A 19204-nucleotide genomic window follows, 5' to 3' on the forward strand; every position below is an offset into this window, starting at 1 on the left:
AATATATCACTTTTTTTTATGACGATGTCTATTTTATTGATCCTATTTTTAGTCTATGGGCTTAGTTTAAAAGAAATGCGTCGACGCAATTATATTATGATATATAAAATATGTATTCTTTAGTATTCGTTATATGTCTATTCTCTCACAGTTCAATATCAATACTTTCAATTGAAATTTTGCATTAAATATTTAGATTCCGCTTTACTCAGTATACTCTATTATTACACTAAATACAAAAGTATTTTTTTCATTATTCTGAAATTTCATTATAATTTCAAAGTCTTGAATTTTCTTCTAAAAAAATTATAATGTGTTGGTTTGTCCATACGAGTGTGCTAATTGAAAAGCTAGATTTTAATCAAATAAAATGGTACTTTTATTTGGTAAAAATCGAAATAAATTCTAAAACATACTTAAAAATACGTATATATATATAAAAAAATCTAACTAGTGTGAACATGGATATTACTTACCTTATCCTATAAACGCAAGAAGGGACGCATGTCCCTAATGCAAACTTAAAAACCAATTGTCTTTGTAATTACAATGGCAATACGTACATAGTGTGACCATCTGCCGGATGGTAAGTAATAACCGACAACAAAAACAGCAGTCCCATCCCATCATTATGATGACCATAATTTTCCATTACACTCCTTTGACTATAACATGACATTTTCGTTTATTTTCACTATGCCAAAGAATTAAAAAAAAATTTAGTTCAAAGGTTACTTATGCATGTCATGCTACCGTGCCACGCAATTTCACTGCTACATCTCAAGTTGCAACCAGATTATATAGACAAAATAAAGATGATATAGAATCTGCAATAGGCGAAACAGAGGTCCACACGCAGACAGCTTCGTATACATCAGTGACTAAGACTACTAAGTCGTTAACCACATATGAATTACTGTTATTATTATTATTGTTATTAAAAAAATATTAAGCATTCGCTGTGCCCGCGGTTGAAATTTATAGACTATATCTTATTTTGATGTATTAGCTATAGTACTGTAAATGGATGTAAAGGGAGGGGACACCCTAAGAAAAGATGGATGGATTGTGTGAAAAATGATATTAATAAAAGAAGAGTATGTTCAGATATGACGACCGATAGAGAGCAGTGGAAGAGAATGACATATTGCGCCGATCCCAAATAATGGGATAAAGGCAAGGCAATGATGAGCTATAGTACTGTAAAGTTTTATCAAAATCCGTTCAGAAGTTTTTGCGTTCAGAAACACTCGGAAAGTTTCGACTTTATAATATTAGTAAGATTGTCTGATATTTCACAAGAAGGGTTATCTACGAATACCATAGGTTCACGATCAATTTCAGCGTTTATGATATTCGTAACATATTATTTGTTTGAAATCCTCGGTACAGACGAAAACAGACATGTCATTGTTTTTTTTAATTGTATATTTTACTTTCTGGTTTTTAGATGACAAAGGAAAGCCGTATACTCGTCCTTAAAAACATTTATCTTAAGAATATCTATAAATTTTCTATTTCGCGTCGTTCCCTTACGTAAATACAATAATCTCGAAGTCGAAACGAGATTCTTATAAAGGCACCCTAATGACGTATTTACTTAAACGTACAGCAATATTTTTCCCATTATTTTTATTTATAGCATCGTATTACAAAAGACACAGCTTGAAAGGTTATTACATATATTTTTTACGTATAATTTCAAATCATACTTATCTATAGGTGATCATTTAAAGAGTGATTTTAGAATACACTTTATAATACACACCCCGGGGGGGAGGGAATTGTTAGTAATGGGAACTAGTAACTCCCATTGCTAGCAATGTACCATTTTAGGTCGACCTCCACGCGGTTCCCCCTGGAAACTATCGTGATGAATTCTAGGTGAATTTGTCATGATGGGCTGACTGACCTAACCTCATGTTCATCTTGTCATCATCCACTGGTGCCCCGCCGGCGTAAACCGTTAGCGCAGGCGGGTACACCATTCCATTATCATTCACAAAAAAAAAATACACACCCCGGGGGGAAAAGGGGATTGTTAGTAATGTGGATTGATTATCTTATTGCTAGCAATGTACCATGTCAGGTTGATCTCCACGCGGTTCCCCCTGGAAACCATCGTGATAAATTTCTTGTGAATTTGTCAAGATGGGGTAACTGACCTGACCTCATGCTCATCTTATCATCTTCCACTGGTGCCACGCAGGCGAAAACCGTTTGCGCAAGAGGGTGCAACATTCCATTATCATTCGTTAAAAAAAACATACCCACCCCGGCTTCGCAACGCGTGTGCGTGTATTATACATTTAAACCTTCCTCTTGAATCACTCTATCTATTACTAAAAACTATATTAAACTCGGTTACATAGTTTAATATATCTAAGCGAACATACAGTGAACCGACTCCATTTTATACTAAATAAAGAAGATTAAAGAATGATAATAGCAATCCTTGAATTAATTTATTCATTAATTAAATTATATACTATTATTAATAGAAATAAAGAAAATTAATATCACACATTCAGTGATAATCTTCACTTTCTTCTTGTTATTGTTATTCTAACATTTTGAATAAATGAACAAGATATGTATGTAATATGAAAACAATATAAAAATAACAAGTATAGAATTACAGTGAAATTAAAAATGTAGATGTTTATTAATGACAGCCTATTGGTCTAGTGGTTTAGCACACCGCTTTACTATCCGATGGTCGTGGGTTCGATTCCTCGCACGGTACAAAGTATGATTGTTTGTATCGATCTGGGTGTTTTCTATGAATAATATTTATTTACAAAAAAAATGTATCCACGTATTTATATCAGTTGTCTAGTACCCATAACACAAGCTCTGCTTAGTTTGAGACTATATGGGGCTGTGTGAATTGTCCTGAAATATTATTATTATTATTTGTGTATTTCGCTTTCTCAACCTTTTTGCTGGATTTTTACGGTTTGTGGCGAATACCACACTATTATTATTATTATTCTATATTTTATTTTTTTTCTCCGCTTTATTATTATTATTATTAATGAATTATATTTTATTAATACGTGCATACTTTATAAAGTATGCTTGTGTTGTTGTATATTAAAATATAAAAAAATAATTAATCGTGAAGTATAATACTTATTGTAATATCCATTTGTAAATAGACGAGGCAATGAATTAAGGAAAATTGGAAAAAGATGAAAAAGAGTCAATACAATTGCGAGTGTTTAATTTTCTGCTTCTGAAACAATCCCGACTTCTAATTTGCAATTCATTAATGATTTTTTAATTTCGTTTCATTTGGAAGTATTGTAATATAAAATTAAACAAAAATACTTTGCCAATCTACTTTTATATAGGTACTGAACAGCGAACTGTTCACACTAAATCAAGGATGTACATTTAATCACGAAATGAAACACAATAATGAAGAATGGTGGATATATTCTTTCCAGAACTGGTTAAAACAGAACAGAATAGAATCGAATGAAAAATTTCTTTTTATATAAAATGCATTGTATTTATGGTATACATGTGTAAGTAGTATATATTAATTATTATTATTTACAGTCACAGTTAGTATTGCTGTCTTTTATTTCTCTAGTCCATTCTTGCGGTATCTACCACTTTCTATCTTCTCTGCACTACCCAAAAGTGGAAGAGTTTGCTTATGAATTAAGACCGCTCTATGGACATTATTTCTTCTATTTATATTCTTTATAATTTACTTATAGTGTAACAAAGAGTAAATACATAAATCCAAGAAAATCGTACCAACGTCTTTTTTATTGTTCACGCCATCTTGCGCCATAAATGGAAACTTAATGACATTTTTATTTACTAAATTATACAGGTACACTGGAATGTGTCAAATATTTTGTCGCATGAGTTGATTCTATAAGAATAGTGTTTTGAAATTAAAATAAACGCATGCATAAATATGCGACATCCTTTTAACTAGCTAGGTCGTTTACGTGCGTCTTTCTTACCTTTTTTATGCTATTTGAATGGTAAACAGAGTGATAGCTCACGTGATGGTAAGTAGTAATACATAAAACAGAATATTTAATGTATATAGGTACAAAAGACAGTTTTATCGCTTAAGCGATCACGCTAAAGTTAAATACACGCAAACATATTGAACACCAAGTTTAAAGAAGGGCTCAAAATTATTGCAATAATGTACCAATATGGTTATAACGAACGATAAATGTTAATCAATATGTACGATAGAAAAATCAATAGTTTACAACTTTCCATTGCTGAGCAAACTCTAGATTCCTAAACTTTAATTAGTGGAGTTAGCAGTTGGGATCAGATAAAATTGCATTCCGTCTTCTTGTAAGATGCGGGTGCTGAGCTCGACTCGCGCACCGCATTCCTGAAGTCTTGTATTCTGAATTCTTGGAATTCAAATGTGTTTTCCTATAAGTATTGGCATTCTTTACTACATTCCCAATACGATATTGTGCAAACAGTTTGAATTTCAACGTTGAATTTCAGTATTCAGAAAATGTATTTTAAGTTTAATGATTGTTTAAGTAATGGATATAACATTATCCGTTACTTAAACAATAACAATATATCTTTATTTCTGTTATGCCAAATTGACTAATCAGAGGTTGAAAGCTGTCACAAAATAGTAAACAATACAGAAGGCTTGCTACGGCTGTTACTTGGATATATTTTGGTCTGATATCAAGATTTTCCTCAACGGAGAATCATTCAGAAATATAAATTGAAACTGAAAATTATTTTGGTGTCAGCCAGATTTAAACACATAAACTATCGAGTTAAAGTTATATTACTAAGCTACTAAGCTGCTACGCTCTCTGCAACATACAATAATATAGGAAAAATATAATAAACTCGCAACTAGAAGCCAATAGCAATTACCGTACCTCTGATCATAACGAGGCTTATCTTTCCGTACGTTGCAGATAACTTTGTTCGGACGTTCCCAAGAAATTTCATTAAAGTGCCTGCGGGAGTGCTCAGTCAATGACTAAGTTATATACTAGTGGAAGAAACGATAAATGAAGTATTTATAGTTAATAGTTACTAAAACAATTGGTAACCGTTACCAACTGGCACTATCGATTCGATACTGGTTACTTTTGATACAACTTCCATTTCATTACTTAAACCTAGAAGTCGTATATTGTTACATTAATTACTATATAAATAATAATACTAATTACTTATGAGTACTTCTCTACCACTAAAATATACTTTTTTGTAATATTGTTATAATAAGATAAATTCATAAAAACATACATTAACATTATTATAAATGGTTAAACAATAAAATAATGTATTTTTGAAACATGTACTACTGGCGTCACATATCTCATAACGTTACAGTACTTCGTTACTGTTGAACCGCTACTTACATATTACTTGTTAAATACAATTTGCAACAACTCTATTATTTATCTGAATAACTTTACTTACACACACACGGTTGTCTGTGATGTGATGTGTTGTTCGTTTGAGACGTCTGCCAAAAAGACGATCTCAATTCGACAGATTTGTTTTGTTCGTTACGCGATATCTTTGCTAAAACTAAACGGATTTTGACAATTCTTTTTGCTATCCATGGACTTTATCTACATCTTATGTTTTATAAACTCTTGTTTCCGATTTATTATGAGGTTTTATTTATTTGTAGCGAACTCTGTTAGGTATTACATATTTGGATTTTAGTTTAATCTTAGTAATAATCAACACCAGTATATTGTACACTTGCAAAACTTCCTCTGTAACATAATTTCTGTATATTTTTTATATGACTGGAATGACAATAAAATTAGCGTACCACCGACGGTAGATGGCAACGTCGATTACAGGCCAATGATACCCCTAATGTGTTGTTAGTACTAAGAACTCATATGTATTTGCATCCATGTAATTTCATTGCCATATCTCAACCGTCAACGAAAACATATCTAACTGCTTAGCGGCAGAAGTAGTTGAGACAAAGGGTACCTCTATCTGTGCAGACAAGTTTATAAATTCTATCAAGATAAATATTTTATTATTCTAACAGTAAACCTCTTTAAACTAATTCTTATAACAGAATGACTATCGTTTCGGTACTTTAGTTCCAAGTAAATTATTACTACATTTAGAAAACCATATAGAAGCAGGATAAACGATTTTGTTCATAATACAATTCCCACACACATGTAGCTGACATCTATGTTTTCTTTCTTTCCAGAATCTTAAGAATCAAATCATGACAACGAACGTGTGGGTAGAACAGGTAAGTACGTTTTACACCTTACTTATGTTAAAGGGATTTCTAACCATAAAAGTAGATACCATTTAGGCTATTTCTTGTATGTATATACGGTAATGTCACAAAATGCTAGAGTGTCACCAGTGAAGAATAATAGGATGACATGTCAGGTCCCTTTGGTCATCATGGTGAATTTACCAGGAATTAATCTCCTTGGATTCCAGATATGTCCTTGTTCCAAAAAAAACATTATAATAGATACAAACACCGCAGCACATGGCCTCGCTGATCTAGTGGTTTAGCACACCGCTTTACTATCGATGTTCGGGTTCGATTCCTCGCACGGTACAAAATGTATTCATGAATATGACTATTTCTATCGGTCTGGGTGTTTTCTATGTATATTATATATGTATTTACAAATAAATATCTAGATATTTATATCAATTATCTAGTAGTCATACAAGCTCGGCTTAACTTTGGACTTGATGGTGCTGTGTGAATTGTCCAAGGATATTATTAATAAAAAAAATTACAGGTAACATAAAAATATAAATTGATTTCCATTGTCCATCTTTCCATGTCATTTGCTATTCACATAAGGGGTCTTACAGCAATTCCGCTATCCGAAATCAAATACAGTTGTCACAACCCAGTCTGTTGGTGACATGTGAATGTTTTCTAATTTCCATCGCAACAGGGATGAATCGTAAAATTGTAGGGGACAAACAGGTCATGTTTTATTCCCGGAGACCGTTAAACCTATCTATGGTGAAACCTTTGACAAATTGTCGCTGTCCGGAAGGGACGGTGACGTGGCGACTCCAAAAGGCGTCTGCTCTATTCTTTCAGAACAGGGTTGCCATACAGAGACGTCAAAAATCTCGTATATTGCTTCTAATAATAAAATAAAAACATAACTAATCTGTGCCATTGAAAAACAGATTAATCACAGACTAATGCTTCCAAATTCAAACTTACTTTGTCTCATCCTCTTTCACATTTAGTCCTCTGACGAAGTCGATAAATATGTATAATATTAATAAATTACCGGAATGTTTCAAAAATATAAAAAAAGATAAAATATTTATGAATAATTAAAAAAAAATACTACTTTTTTTTTATATAATACCAGTGAATATATAAACACAGAAAAAATAGTATACATTATAATTAAAGTCTCTTAAGGTCCATATTGTTCTTGTATGGTGTAACCTTTGACAAATTGTCGCTATCCGGAAGGGACGGTGACGTGACGGCTCCAAAAGGCGTCCGCTCTATTCTTTCAGGCTAGGGTTGCCATACAGAGACATCAAAAATATTGTATATTGCTTCTAATAAAACTTAATTATTCTGTGCCGTTTAAAAAAAGTTTAAAAAAACTTTGTCCTATTTAGCTTTTTTCTAATTTAATCTTCTGGTAATGTCGATAAAAATATATAAATAAATAAATTACCAGAATATACAAGAAGATAAAATATATATCCTTATTATAATATGAGTGAATATATAAATACAGAAAAAATATTATACAAAATAATTAAAATTTCTTAAGATCCATAGTGCTCTTATGTTAATGTTTTGTCAACAGTTATTGTAACATTATTCAATGGAGAATAATCTCCGTCTACCAAGAGGACAAGGGGCGTATCGTATATAGCTATCTAGATACTAAGTGCATTACGGGTTTTTAATGAATGAATATCGAATGGTGTATCCATGGTGGAACCTCCTACGCTTAATTGTCTACGCTGGCGGGATGTCACTAAGGGATGATAGGATGAGAATAAAGTCAGAAGAATTAGTACATAGTGCCTAAGTCTCCAGGAATTAATCAGGATGGTTTCGAGAGAGGATCGCGTGGAGGTTGATCTGATAGGTGTATGTTGCTATCAATTGAGTCACTAATCCTATTTAATGACATCCCCCCTCCCTGTCCATGTCGTTAGTTACTTGTTTACTAGGCTTTTCATAGCTATTTCATGTAGTGCTATATACACTAACTAAAGTAAGTATACAAAATAGAATATGTAAAAAGAAGAAGTAATACAAAAATATAGCGATAGTGTAAAATTTTATTCATAAGTAAATTAGTAGATAGGTCAAAATCTCGTACAAAATTCCACGAGAATGATGACGGCCTCATATGTTATACTATATAACTGTATGAGATTTACCCATTAGTAAATTAGTAGATAGGTCAAAATCTCGTACAAAATTCCACGAGAATGATGACGGCCTCGTATGTTGTACTATACATACAACTGTATGAGATTTACTCATTAGTAAATTAGTAGATAGATCAAAATCTAAAAAAATCTCGTGTACAAAATTCTACGAGAATGAATACGGCCTCGTATCTTGTACAATATCTCGTACAACTGTACGAGAATTCTCGTACAGTTGGCACCCCTATGGGACGTGTGGACTCCAAAGGGCGTCTAATTCTTTCAGACCTACTCTATGGGTTGTCGACAACTGAACGTGACTAATAGAAAGTCGGTAACCGTATTTTGTTCCATGTCTTTGTATTCGTGCTACCTATTATGTGTTAATCTCAATAATATAGTGATTTAGCATACTTCATTACTCTCCAATGGTTGCGGATTCAATAACTTAACACGGTGCAAACATTTGTATTCACGTGTATGATTGTTTTATTAGTCTGAGTGTTTTCTATGTGTATTTTATGTGTATTTTGTATTTATTAAAAAAAAGTATTTATATCAGTTATCTAGTACCCATAACACAAGCTTTGCTTAGGTTAGGACTAGATAGCACTGAATTATCGAGATCTATTATTATTATTTTAACCGCCATATTTAGCAAGTGACTTGCTGAAGTGACACTTCATAAACTGTTTCCTTAGTCCTTAGAAAATGCACCGCATAACAACCATGCTTCAAATTCAAAATATATTTATTCATGTAGGTCTATTACAGACTCTTATGATATAATAATACATAATAGAGACATTTATTCACCTATACAGTATTCTTATTTACTATACAACTTAAAAGCTAAAACATATTCTATTCTATTCTATTCATACTAGTAACGCTGAATTTGACTCCCACTCAACATTTATACTGTAGTATATCTAATTTATACCACAGCACTGACTTTCAGTGGGGCCCCCACACACGAGACAACGTACCTACATATCAAATCTACCGTCAGTTCGGAATGATTTCAAGATACTGTATATATATGTATAGTTCACTTTCCATTAAGTATGTCATCATTTTCTTAATTAAAAAAATTGAAATATTTTCCACATTCTAAATTCCTTAAGAAAACGATACGGAACCATAGAGAAGGAAAACCAATTAGTAATAATTTCTTATTCGCACAAGGAACCCTCGTAATGACGTCAATAACATCACCAAACAACTATAAATATAGTAATTCAACTTAGTAACACATTAATATGTTTTCACTAACTACTAACACTTGTTATCTCTTTTCGTCAACCTTAAAATCCCATTTTGGCATCCCTTTCTTTCTATCAAAAGATCAAGTTTTGCTACGAATAGTTATTGTGACAATAAAAATGTTATGATCGTCGGAGTTAAGTTTACGGTTTATTTATCTCGTCGGAGATTGTTCAGAAGTATAACGAATGTGTTTTTATACTTAGTGTGTAGAGTCAGTTCAATTGATATTATTTGTTCAATGAGTGTTTGCAGACATGAAGTTTAGAAAGTCTTGATACTACTGCACATTTATAAATATTTTATTATTAAAGTTTCTTACTAATTATTAATTGTAATTATTGCCTGCAGTTAATTAAAATCTTTAGACCTTAGACCGTACAGCCTAGTCTACTTTTAAACTTCAAATGGGTACAAGTAATGAGGCCAAATGCCAATTTTTATGTAAATTTATTCATTATTGCTTTTATTTGTAATAAAAATTTAAGTCTTGTCCTTATCCTTGTATCAACTTTTTAAAGTTCTATTGATATAGAGATAACATATAAATATAGGTATATATTTTTTAAAATTGTACGTGTATTTGTGTATATATTAAAATTTAGAAAAAAGTCGATTACATTTTCAAAAATAATATTTTCATAGCAACTCCAGTTACAAAATATAAGTACTATTTAAAGAATGGAATAAGTAATTATTTATAACATCATCACAATTATCATCCGAAATATATTTAAAAATAGAACAGCAGTTTTGTTCTTACAAATATCCAAATATTGAGCACTCATCATTCCAAATAATATATGACATTATTTTTAGCAATATATTTAAAAATGGAATAAAAAGCGCTCATCATTCCAAACAATATAGACAATTTAGCAATATATTTAAAAATGGAATGGTTATTATATGACCAGTCATCATTCCAAACAATATCATAAATTAGTGTTAGAAATATATTTAAAAATGGAATGCTTTTTACTCTACGGACTACTGCAATACAGACCAGTCATTGTTTGAAACGACGCCATAATTACTGTTTGGAAATATTTAAAAATAGAACGGTAATTTTAATCTCGCATAATCGACTTTCAATGTTCCCATCGTATAGAAATATAGAAGGTGTCACGCCACATTTGTGGGTCGTTGAAAAACGCGTTAACCGATCCCGGGAATGATTTATGACGCCCTGCTAGGGACAGTTCGCAAAAACCCTCCTATACTGCGGACTCCTCGATACACCCTGGGAAGTTTGCGTAGTCCCGTACTAATGCGGTAAAAATATACGATGAAATAAAGGGGTCTAGTGGTTTGTCTAGGTCAGTGTTTGTCTTTTACAACTGGAGAAAAGTGATATTGAAGTGAAGGGACTGGATGCCGCAGTTGTGTTTGATTCGGAAGATACCATCTTCAAACGTATATAAAGTATGTATTAATGATGTAAGCTCTAAGTCACGAAGTAAAAATAGTTATAAATACAAACAAAATTTACATAATTTTATAATAGTGTTTTTTATTGTAACGATCATTTTTTTTAAATATTCAAATTTCATATAAAACACATTGTATGTAAACAAAACATTATAAAATTGAAGAGTTGGTAAATGTTAATAATAAATTTTTTTTGGCATATGAGTTTGTAAATGTTAATAATGTTTTTATAGGCATAACTTAAAATTCATAGCGTTGACAATATTATCTGATTTCACAAGGCATGAGTACGTAATCCTTGTTAATGTAAATCTACTTAAGAAAGTATTTATTCAAATGAGCAACATGCAAGTTTCTTGCTCGTTCCTCTTGTGATGAGTCCGAAGAAGCGGTAGAATAATAAAAAAACGTTATATTGAGTTTATTCAAGAAATAGAAATAATCTTTATTAAAGATTATTTCTATTTCTATCCAGAATGCAAATTCAGCCAAAAAAACTGAACAAGAAATAGAATAGAATAGAAAATCATTTATTCAAATAAACTTGATTTAAGCACTTTTGAATAGTCATAACAATTTATCTACCACTCATAGATAAAAAACAATTGCCGTTTACTCATTTAAATATAACATATATTAATATATTTTTATAATTTTATGTGAAACTACTAAATTATCATCGTACATACGAGGTATATTTGAACTAGTAAAGTGTTGATCAATTAGGTCAAGCCACGCTCAGCATGATAATCCCTTGATTGCACGAAGCATTGCAATCGCTCTAAACGATTTCTTCGGCAGCTATAAATCACTATTGGATTACTACTTCTATTTTGAAGGAAACCAAAACTTTTAAATGGAATCTAACTTGATCTAGTGAAAGTTCGCAACTCACTTAAAACTGAAATTGATCTTTTACAGAGCGCCAAATTAAACTTCCGTTCATTTTGATTCCGCTAAAATTCCAAGAGAATATATAAACCTATTTAAATCGGCGTCCGTTTCGTTTCGGACAATCTTGAGTTCGGCTTTGTGTTTCATAAATATGAAATAATTTAAAAAAGCCGAAAACGCGTTCTTTCAGTTTGAATTCTTGCCGAGTTTCGGCCCGGCCCGGTAACATTTTTGCCCGAACAATCCGAGTATTACTGACAGTTTGTTTTTCGCTTTGTTGATGATATTTTGGCCGTTTTCATTTCGAAGTTATTCCGTTACTCATTGTTTGAATTGTTTTTGTAAACAAAAATAACACTTGCGACTTCCCGCTTGATTCAATCATAACATATTTTTTTGTTTATGAAGACAAATGCGAAAACAAGAAATCATTATAACAGTAATTAATGCGGCTGACAACGACCATTGCAATATATGTGGTATATTTCAGTACATGACACAACAAAAGAAAAACAATACAGAAAATATATATGTCAATGATTATAAATAAAAAACATTGTTCAAAATAAGAAAGAGCTATCAAAAGGAGGTATGTCACCAATAGTAATATAACACATGGCTGTATGGGCGCAATTCCCTTTGCCTTTCCGATAAAGGATAAACAGAACCAAAAAAAAGTAATATAACAACTTCATCTTGTTTTAAGTAATTTGAATGGTAAATAAACATATGGCCCACCAAATGGTAAGTAGTCTCCAACATAAATATAAATTGCCCTATGGTCTTCGCGTTATCTTGTGTCTCTCGCCATACTATTCAAGCTTTGCCACTCCTAAGGACTAAGATGTCACGCCTCTTATTATGTAATTTCCTATGCTGCTGGCGGCTGAAACAGGTGAGACTTAGCTAGTCGAGCAGATAACTTTTTACAAAATATATAACAGTGAAAAGTTTATATTAATATTGTAATAATGGTATAGAACTACGAAAAAAATATAAGTTTACAAGCATCTGTCCGCGATTCTGCCCGCATAACTTCGAAAGACGAATTGGTAGTAATGAAAAATTAGCTATATCATTTTGTATTTCCAATACGCCTTATTTCATAATTGTTCGTTAAATAAAGGTAGCAAACTTTGACTTCGTAATTCAACGACAGTTTGACGATTACCTAGGTGTGTATATTTATATTAAGACCACATATAATATACAGATAACATGTTTTACAATTCCGAAATATAAGTGGTAAATATGATATGTAGATAAATTTCAAAATGACTGATGGAATTCGAAATTTAAATTTCCAAAATATAAATGTTAAATATGATATGTAGGTAAATTTCGAAATGACTGATGGAATTCGAAATTTAAATTTCCGAAATATAAGCAGTAAATATGGTATGAAGGCAAATTTTAAAATGACTGATGAATTCGAAATATAAATATAAGCGTAATATAAAAAGTAATGCGTGCATCCAAGCGTTCGAAATTCGAATCACACATTTCACAATCACTGCGCAATCGAGAACCGAAACGGCCGAAATGAAACGCTTCGTAATTTTCGAACAAAAAACGGCGGTGTCTTTTCCTTATATTAGAATTAAGTGCATTTAACATAACTCGGGAAGTCGGGACGAGCAGCTAGAGTTACCTTTTGACCGCACTTGGCCTCGTCGTCGTTTCCTGAAAGCCGGCGGCTCGTTCGTCCTCTAAAACGAAACGGTCTGCCAATCGTGAAAAAATCCAGAAATAGTTTTATTTACTCAAATATAGAGGACGCGTTTGTTAACAGAAAATGATTTGAATTATTATCATACACGTATATGGTGGTACCTGCTTTCAAATGTTGTTGCTACTAAATAAATAGAATTAGCGATTAAAATATTTTATTTCAAATTTCTTTATTAATAATAATTCTCTGATAGTAAATTAAATTATTATCATATTATAAACATTTCTTATTAATTTTATCATAAGAACACTGGATCTAGCCGTACAGTATACTGCTTTACTTCTGATAGTTCGATTCCCCGCATGGTGCAAATATTTTTTATTATTGGGTATGATTTTTTGTCTGGGTGTTTTCCATGTATTATGTATTGAATTGTATTAGTCTGGATGTTTTCTATATATATATTATGTATGTAGTTGTCTAATACCAATTAAACAAGCTCTGCTTAGCTTGAGACTAGATGGCTCTGTGTGAATAGGTTATTATTACATTATATGATGATGACGAATATATAGTAAACAGCAGGCGAAGTCGCGGAAAATTATTATTACTACGGAATATTATATTACTAAGTACTGAAGTTTTAATACGCTAATATTTTTGTGACGTCTAATATAAAATAATTATATTAACATGAATAAGTTCTCAGAACATGTTAATATAATTATGTATAAACAAAATTCACAACAAAGGCTCCTTCGCTCGCATTCCATATAAGTAATTCAATTAAACATTTAGCTATAATAAAACCTATACACAAGGAAAGCTTTGAATTAAGACAGCGCAGACGAATTTAAATTGAGTTTTGGAACTGTAATTTCGCCTTACGTAGCTACACAAGCTCGCCAAAATAATGATTGAGTCACATTTTAAAGATTTATACATATTGAAGAAATTCTTGGCTTTTTATGCCATTCGTAAAATGTTAGAATAATTACATAGTTACCAATGAACTTAATTCACTGTCTTTCTGGAATTACATTTTGTGTTGATATTCAAATTCCAAGTCGAAAATCGAATTCCAAATTTAAATAATTTAAACATAAATTAGTATGAAGTTCTCATTTCAAATTCGTATTTACAGATATTTTATTTGCTTATTTCTTTTTTTTTAATATTAACTATATTCAAATTGAGAACACCACGCTGCAAGAAAGGACAACTTGTTTAGAAGAAAATCCAACAAGACGTTAGAATGTAGCTATTTTTTTAATTTTTTAACAAAACAGAGCTGTATGGCATGTATGGCAAAATAATTTCTACATAATATAGATTATTTTACGATCAGTGATAGCAGGGTTTTAAGTAATTTGTGTTTAGTTGATTTTATTATTATTTGTGTTTGAACCAATATCACAATTTATGTAAGTTACATTATTTATTATGTTTTCTTAAAATAATATCATGAAAATAATCATGTTTTGATTTGATTTGATTTGTTATTATCTTTTACCCTAATTACCTTCATTTTTAATTATTAGAAATAATTTATCTTTTCTAAAATAAATTAACATTATCAATGTCAAGCATTTTTATTTTTTTATTTAGTTTATTCTTACAGTCATACAGAATATATATTTATCAAAATTATATACACTGGTAAGTATTTATCATAAACAAGATTTTCTACTTCTATTACCAACCGCGTACAAAGAGTAATAAGTACCTATTAATTATGTTACAATGATTGTATTAGGTAAGCGGATCCGGCGAACTTTCTTTGATCAAAATAATTTAAAACGTGGATTGGAAAGATTATACAGTGTAATTACTACGGGGGAATGTCTTACAAATAATTAATACAATATCCACGCGGGCCGTTTAAATTTCACCAAATAAACATTGAACGTTTTAACATTCAAGTGACTACAAAAAACATTGCCGTTTTTATTTTGTTTATTTGTAATGTTACGCGAGATCTTCGTTAATTTGTAAACAGATTTCTTAATTGTAACGACTTGAGTTCTTATATCTAATTTGTTTTTTTATTATATCTCGTGTCTATACTAAGTGTGCGTTTTGAATTATAACTTGTGTGAGGGTAGTTTATATAAGAGTATATATAATCGAAGTTACATGAGATCTTAATCGATCGATTTACCTGATAGGTACTAGTGCTCATAAAAATTAAATGTCAAGTTCTTATTAAACGAAAAAAACACATGAGTTCTAAGTGTCTATGTACCTACGATGTGCAGGGCTAATGTCTAACATTAATAGTACAATCATACCATGATTCATAACTAAAATATTTATTTGATCTACAGAAAGATTTTTATTTTATTCTTTATCCAAGGGTTCTCGAGTCCTTAGACTATGTAAGGGATTGCTTTAAGCGATAAGACCCCCTTTTGTTTGGCACATTTATGTAAAGTTTATATTATTATTATAAGAATAACTTTTACTTCGGAAAACTTAAATTAATTTTAACAATTTATCTATGATTCCACACTAGGATATACCTGTATCGTGGAAGTCAAAGCAAGTTAAACAGTCAAAGTAATATTGATACGGCGATATTATTAATATAAACTTGTTGCAAGCTCTTTGCACATGTGTTTTCTAGTATTTTCCTTCGTTTATAGATTTGTCATATTTTTTATTGTCACTTTTGCCTTGCTACTGTCTGTACCTTCATTATAAGTAATTATCATTTTCTATGCATTGTTTGATTTACATCACACAGTTCATTCGTTCTATCGCCCACATAGACTAATACAATATACATAAATACAGAACTTTTTCTTCATATATGTTGCATTACTATATGATATATTTATTACATAGTTTACATCTTTGGCATACCATATCATTTACATTGAATTATTTTTTTCTCCCAAAATAGAATACCTGTTAAAATGTAAAATAAAATATAAATAAATATAGGCAGTTCTTTGTAATAAAGTACGTCAGCACAGTTTAATATTTTACAAACAAAACAAAATTCAATATTTAAGTAGTCCAACAGCCAGTTTCGTAAATCAATTCACTATTTTCCAGAAGCTATGGGTGTGGCGCACTCTGTCGCAGTTCCAATCTATGTCTGTCCGGAATAGTCCGGATTCCAATAAGGTGCCGCAATTTCCGCCGCGGACCAAAGGTCCGAGTGCAAAACTCACTTCAGTAGATACGTACCTACTCGTATATACGAAAATGACCGTATTGGAAACTTAAAATGTATTTTAAAAGAAAGTATTACCAACTAGGTTCATTTAAGTTTTATGTATGTATTTTATATAAAACCCTGTAGCAGATATAGTATATAAGGACTATATCTGCTATACCTATTAGTACCTTCTTACTTTAATTACGGCACACTATTTATAAGTACTGTACTGATTTGACCACGAAAAATTTTAAATATGTATGAGACAATAGCCAATTCCCTGCGTACTCGTATATCGTTATATCCCACCATGCCCAATATGAACAGAGTGGGATACATCAAAGGATACAAGAGATATACCACATATTGCCTCATATATACTAGTATATATACTAGTATATATATATACCTAATTTATTTATTTTGAAATGTTTCCAACATTAGTCTATATTTTACGTCATATGGATCCCAGATTACAGCGTTGCACTCAAGAGGGCTCCATACTAATGTGTTGTACAATGCGAATATTACAGTTATACTTGAAATATTCTTAACATAGTATGAATCCTAACATCCTGTAAGCTGTTTTACACGTATCAAAAGACAACTCAGCTGTAAAAGTTACTCCCAAATCTTTTATCTCTGAGACTCTCTTGTGGCTATCAACGAGTACATATTTAAATTATAGAAGTATTTATTAATACGATATGTATATAATAAGAGAGAGAGATATATAATAAGAGTAAACGTGACCGAATGTCACGAATAATTGGCTAGGTTATTTTACTATGGTAGACAGTCACTAGGCGACAGTGTTGCTGCGCGGTGTAAATAAATTCGCCACAAATTTATACGACAACAAATCTTAAAAAAAAAAAATACTATATAAATTAGTAAGATAGGACTTGTTCAGCCAGACGATACCTGAAAAAGTTTCTAAGTATCAAACGCATAGAATTTATACGGCAGGAAAACTTTTCAAGAAATAATAGCTTAATAAATTAGCAACGTGTGCGTACGTAAAACAAAACTTGTTCTCAAAACTATATTCTCAGTCAATTACAAGACAGTCTGCTGTAGCAAATTGTGCTTTATTGTTAACATTTTCAATACTATAATCATATATTTTCTGTGCAGGAATGGAACGACTACAAATTAAAATGGAATCCCGATGACTACGGCGGCGTCGACACATTGCACGTGCCTTCAGAACACATATGGCTCCCTGACATCGTGCTTTATAACAAGTAAGTTACAGACGTGACTTTATTGTTGCCTCGGTGCTCTAGCGGCTTAACACACCACCTTATGCCTCCAATGATCGCGGGTTCGATTTTCGATTTTCCACACTATGCTAACATTCATAATATGATTGTTAGTATTAGTCTAACTATTTTTTATATATATTATGTATGTATTTAGGGAAAATGTCTCTATGTATTTACATCAGTTGTCTAATACTAATAACACAAGCTCTGCTTAGCTTGGGAGTAGATGGCGCTAAGTGAATTGTCCTAAGATATTATTATTAGTATAAGTGTTGTAGAATTGCATAACATAACGAGTCTAAGAATCTTAACAATAATAAAGATGAAAAATTATCTTTAATACCTAATTAAAGGACACATAAAGTTTTAAATCAATAATAATATATTCAACATCTTAAATCTCATCTGTTGTCATCTGTTACATGTCCCATAGTGTTTAACTGTTGATACATAACTTTATAACTTTCTTGTAATACAAACTACAAATCAATATACCCACACAGATAGTAATAAAGTTCTATTCTATTCGAAGTTAGAGCCTTATTCTTGGAACCATCATTAAAACTGTCCAATTATTCAATAGTACAATTTTACGTTTCAGTGACTAAGGGAAATAGTTGAAAAAGGCATTCGTAACTCTCAGTCGTGCACCCCTGACATTACTCTCACTCAAACCGTGTTTACTATTGAATCAATTTAAGAAAGTTCACAGTTCCCCGTACCCCAATGTCCCCACACTATCCACGTTTCTTTCAATGTAACTTTTCTTTGCAAACAGCCATAAACTCTTCTTCTATTAGGTGGTGGTCTTATCTTCTTATTTCCTTGGAGTTATCCCATTATTCTGCATTATCATGACGAGTCGGCGAGTTTATCTCGGGAACTTTAACCGCGTACAAAAATTTAAGTTAGACTAGTTACAAGTTACGCTCTTTAGGTTTTTAGTTTGAAAGACATGCAGTTTAATTTAGCGTTTGAATAATGTACTATTGTATTATACGAATACTAAAAAAGAGTGTAAGTTTTTAGTTAATTTTTATTAATTTCTTCATTACCTTATTTATCTCAATAGTTGAATACGTTGTAAGATTTGAAGTGTCT

The 19204-nt window shown here is 31.3% G+C and overlaps 1 protein-coding gene across 1 annotated transcript in view; it reads left to right on the plus strand.

The window, feature by feature from the left end:
• The window catches only part of LOC131855064 (acetylcholine receptor subunit alpha-like 1), a 78096-nt gene that overhangs the window by 45468 nt on the left and 13424 nt on the right, over positions 1-19204 (plus strand). Inside the window, exons 2-3 of the mRNA XM_059206276.1 lie at positions 6218-6262; positions 17973-18082. Coding sequence (XP_059062259.1) covers positions 6218-6262; positions 17973-18082 — 155 coding nt within the window. The remainder of the gene's footprint in view (positions 1-6217; positions 6263-17972; positions 18083-19204) is intronic.

This window comes from Achroia grisella, unplaced genomic scaffold, assembly GCF_030625045.1.
Source record: "Achroia grisella isolate CSIRO2021 unplaced genomic scaffold, CSIRO_AGI_Agris_v1 utg1295, whole genome shotgun sequence".
In the NCBI taxonomy this organism is placed as follows: domain Eukaryota; kingdom Metazoa; phylum Arthropoda; class Insecta; order Lepidoptera; family Pyralidae; genus Achroia; species Achroia grisella.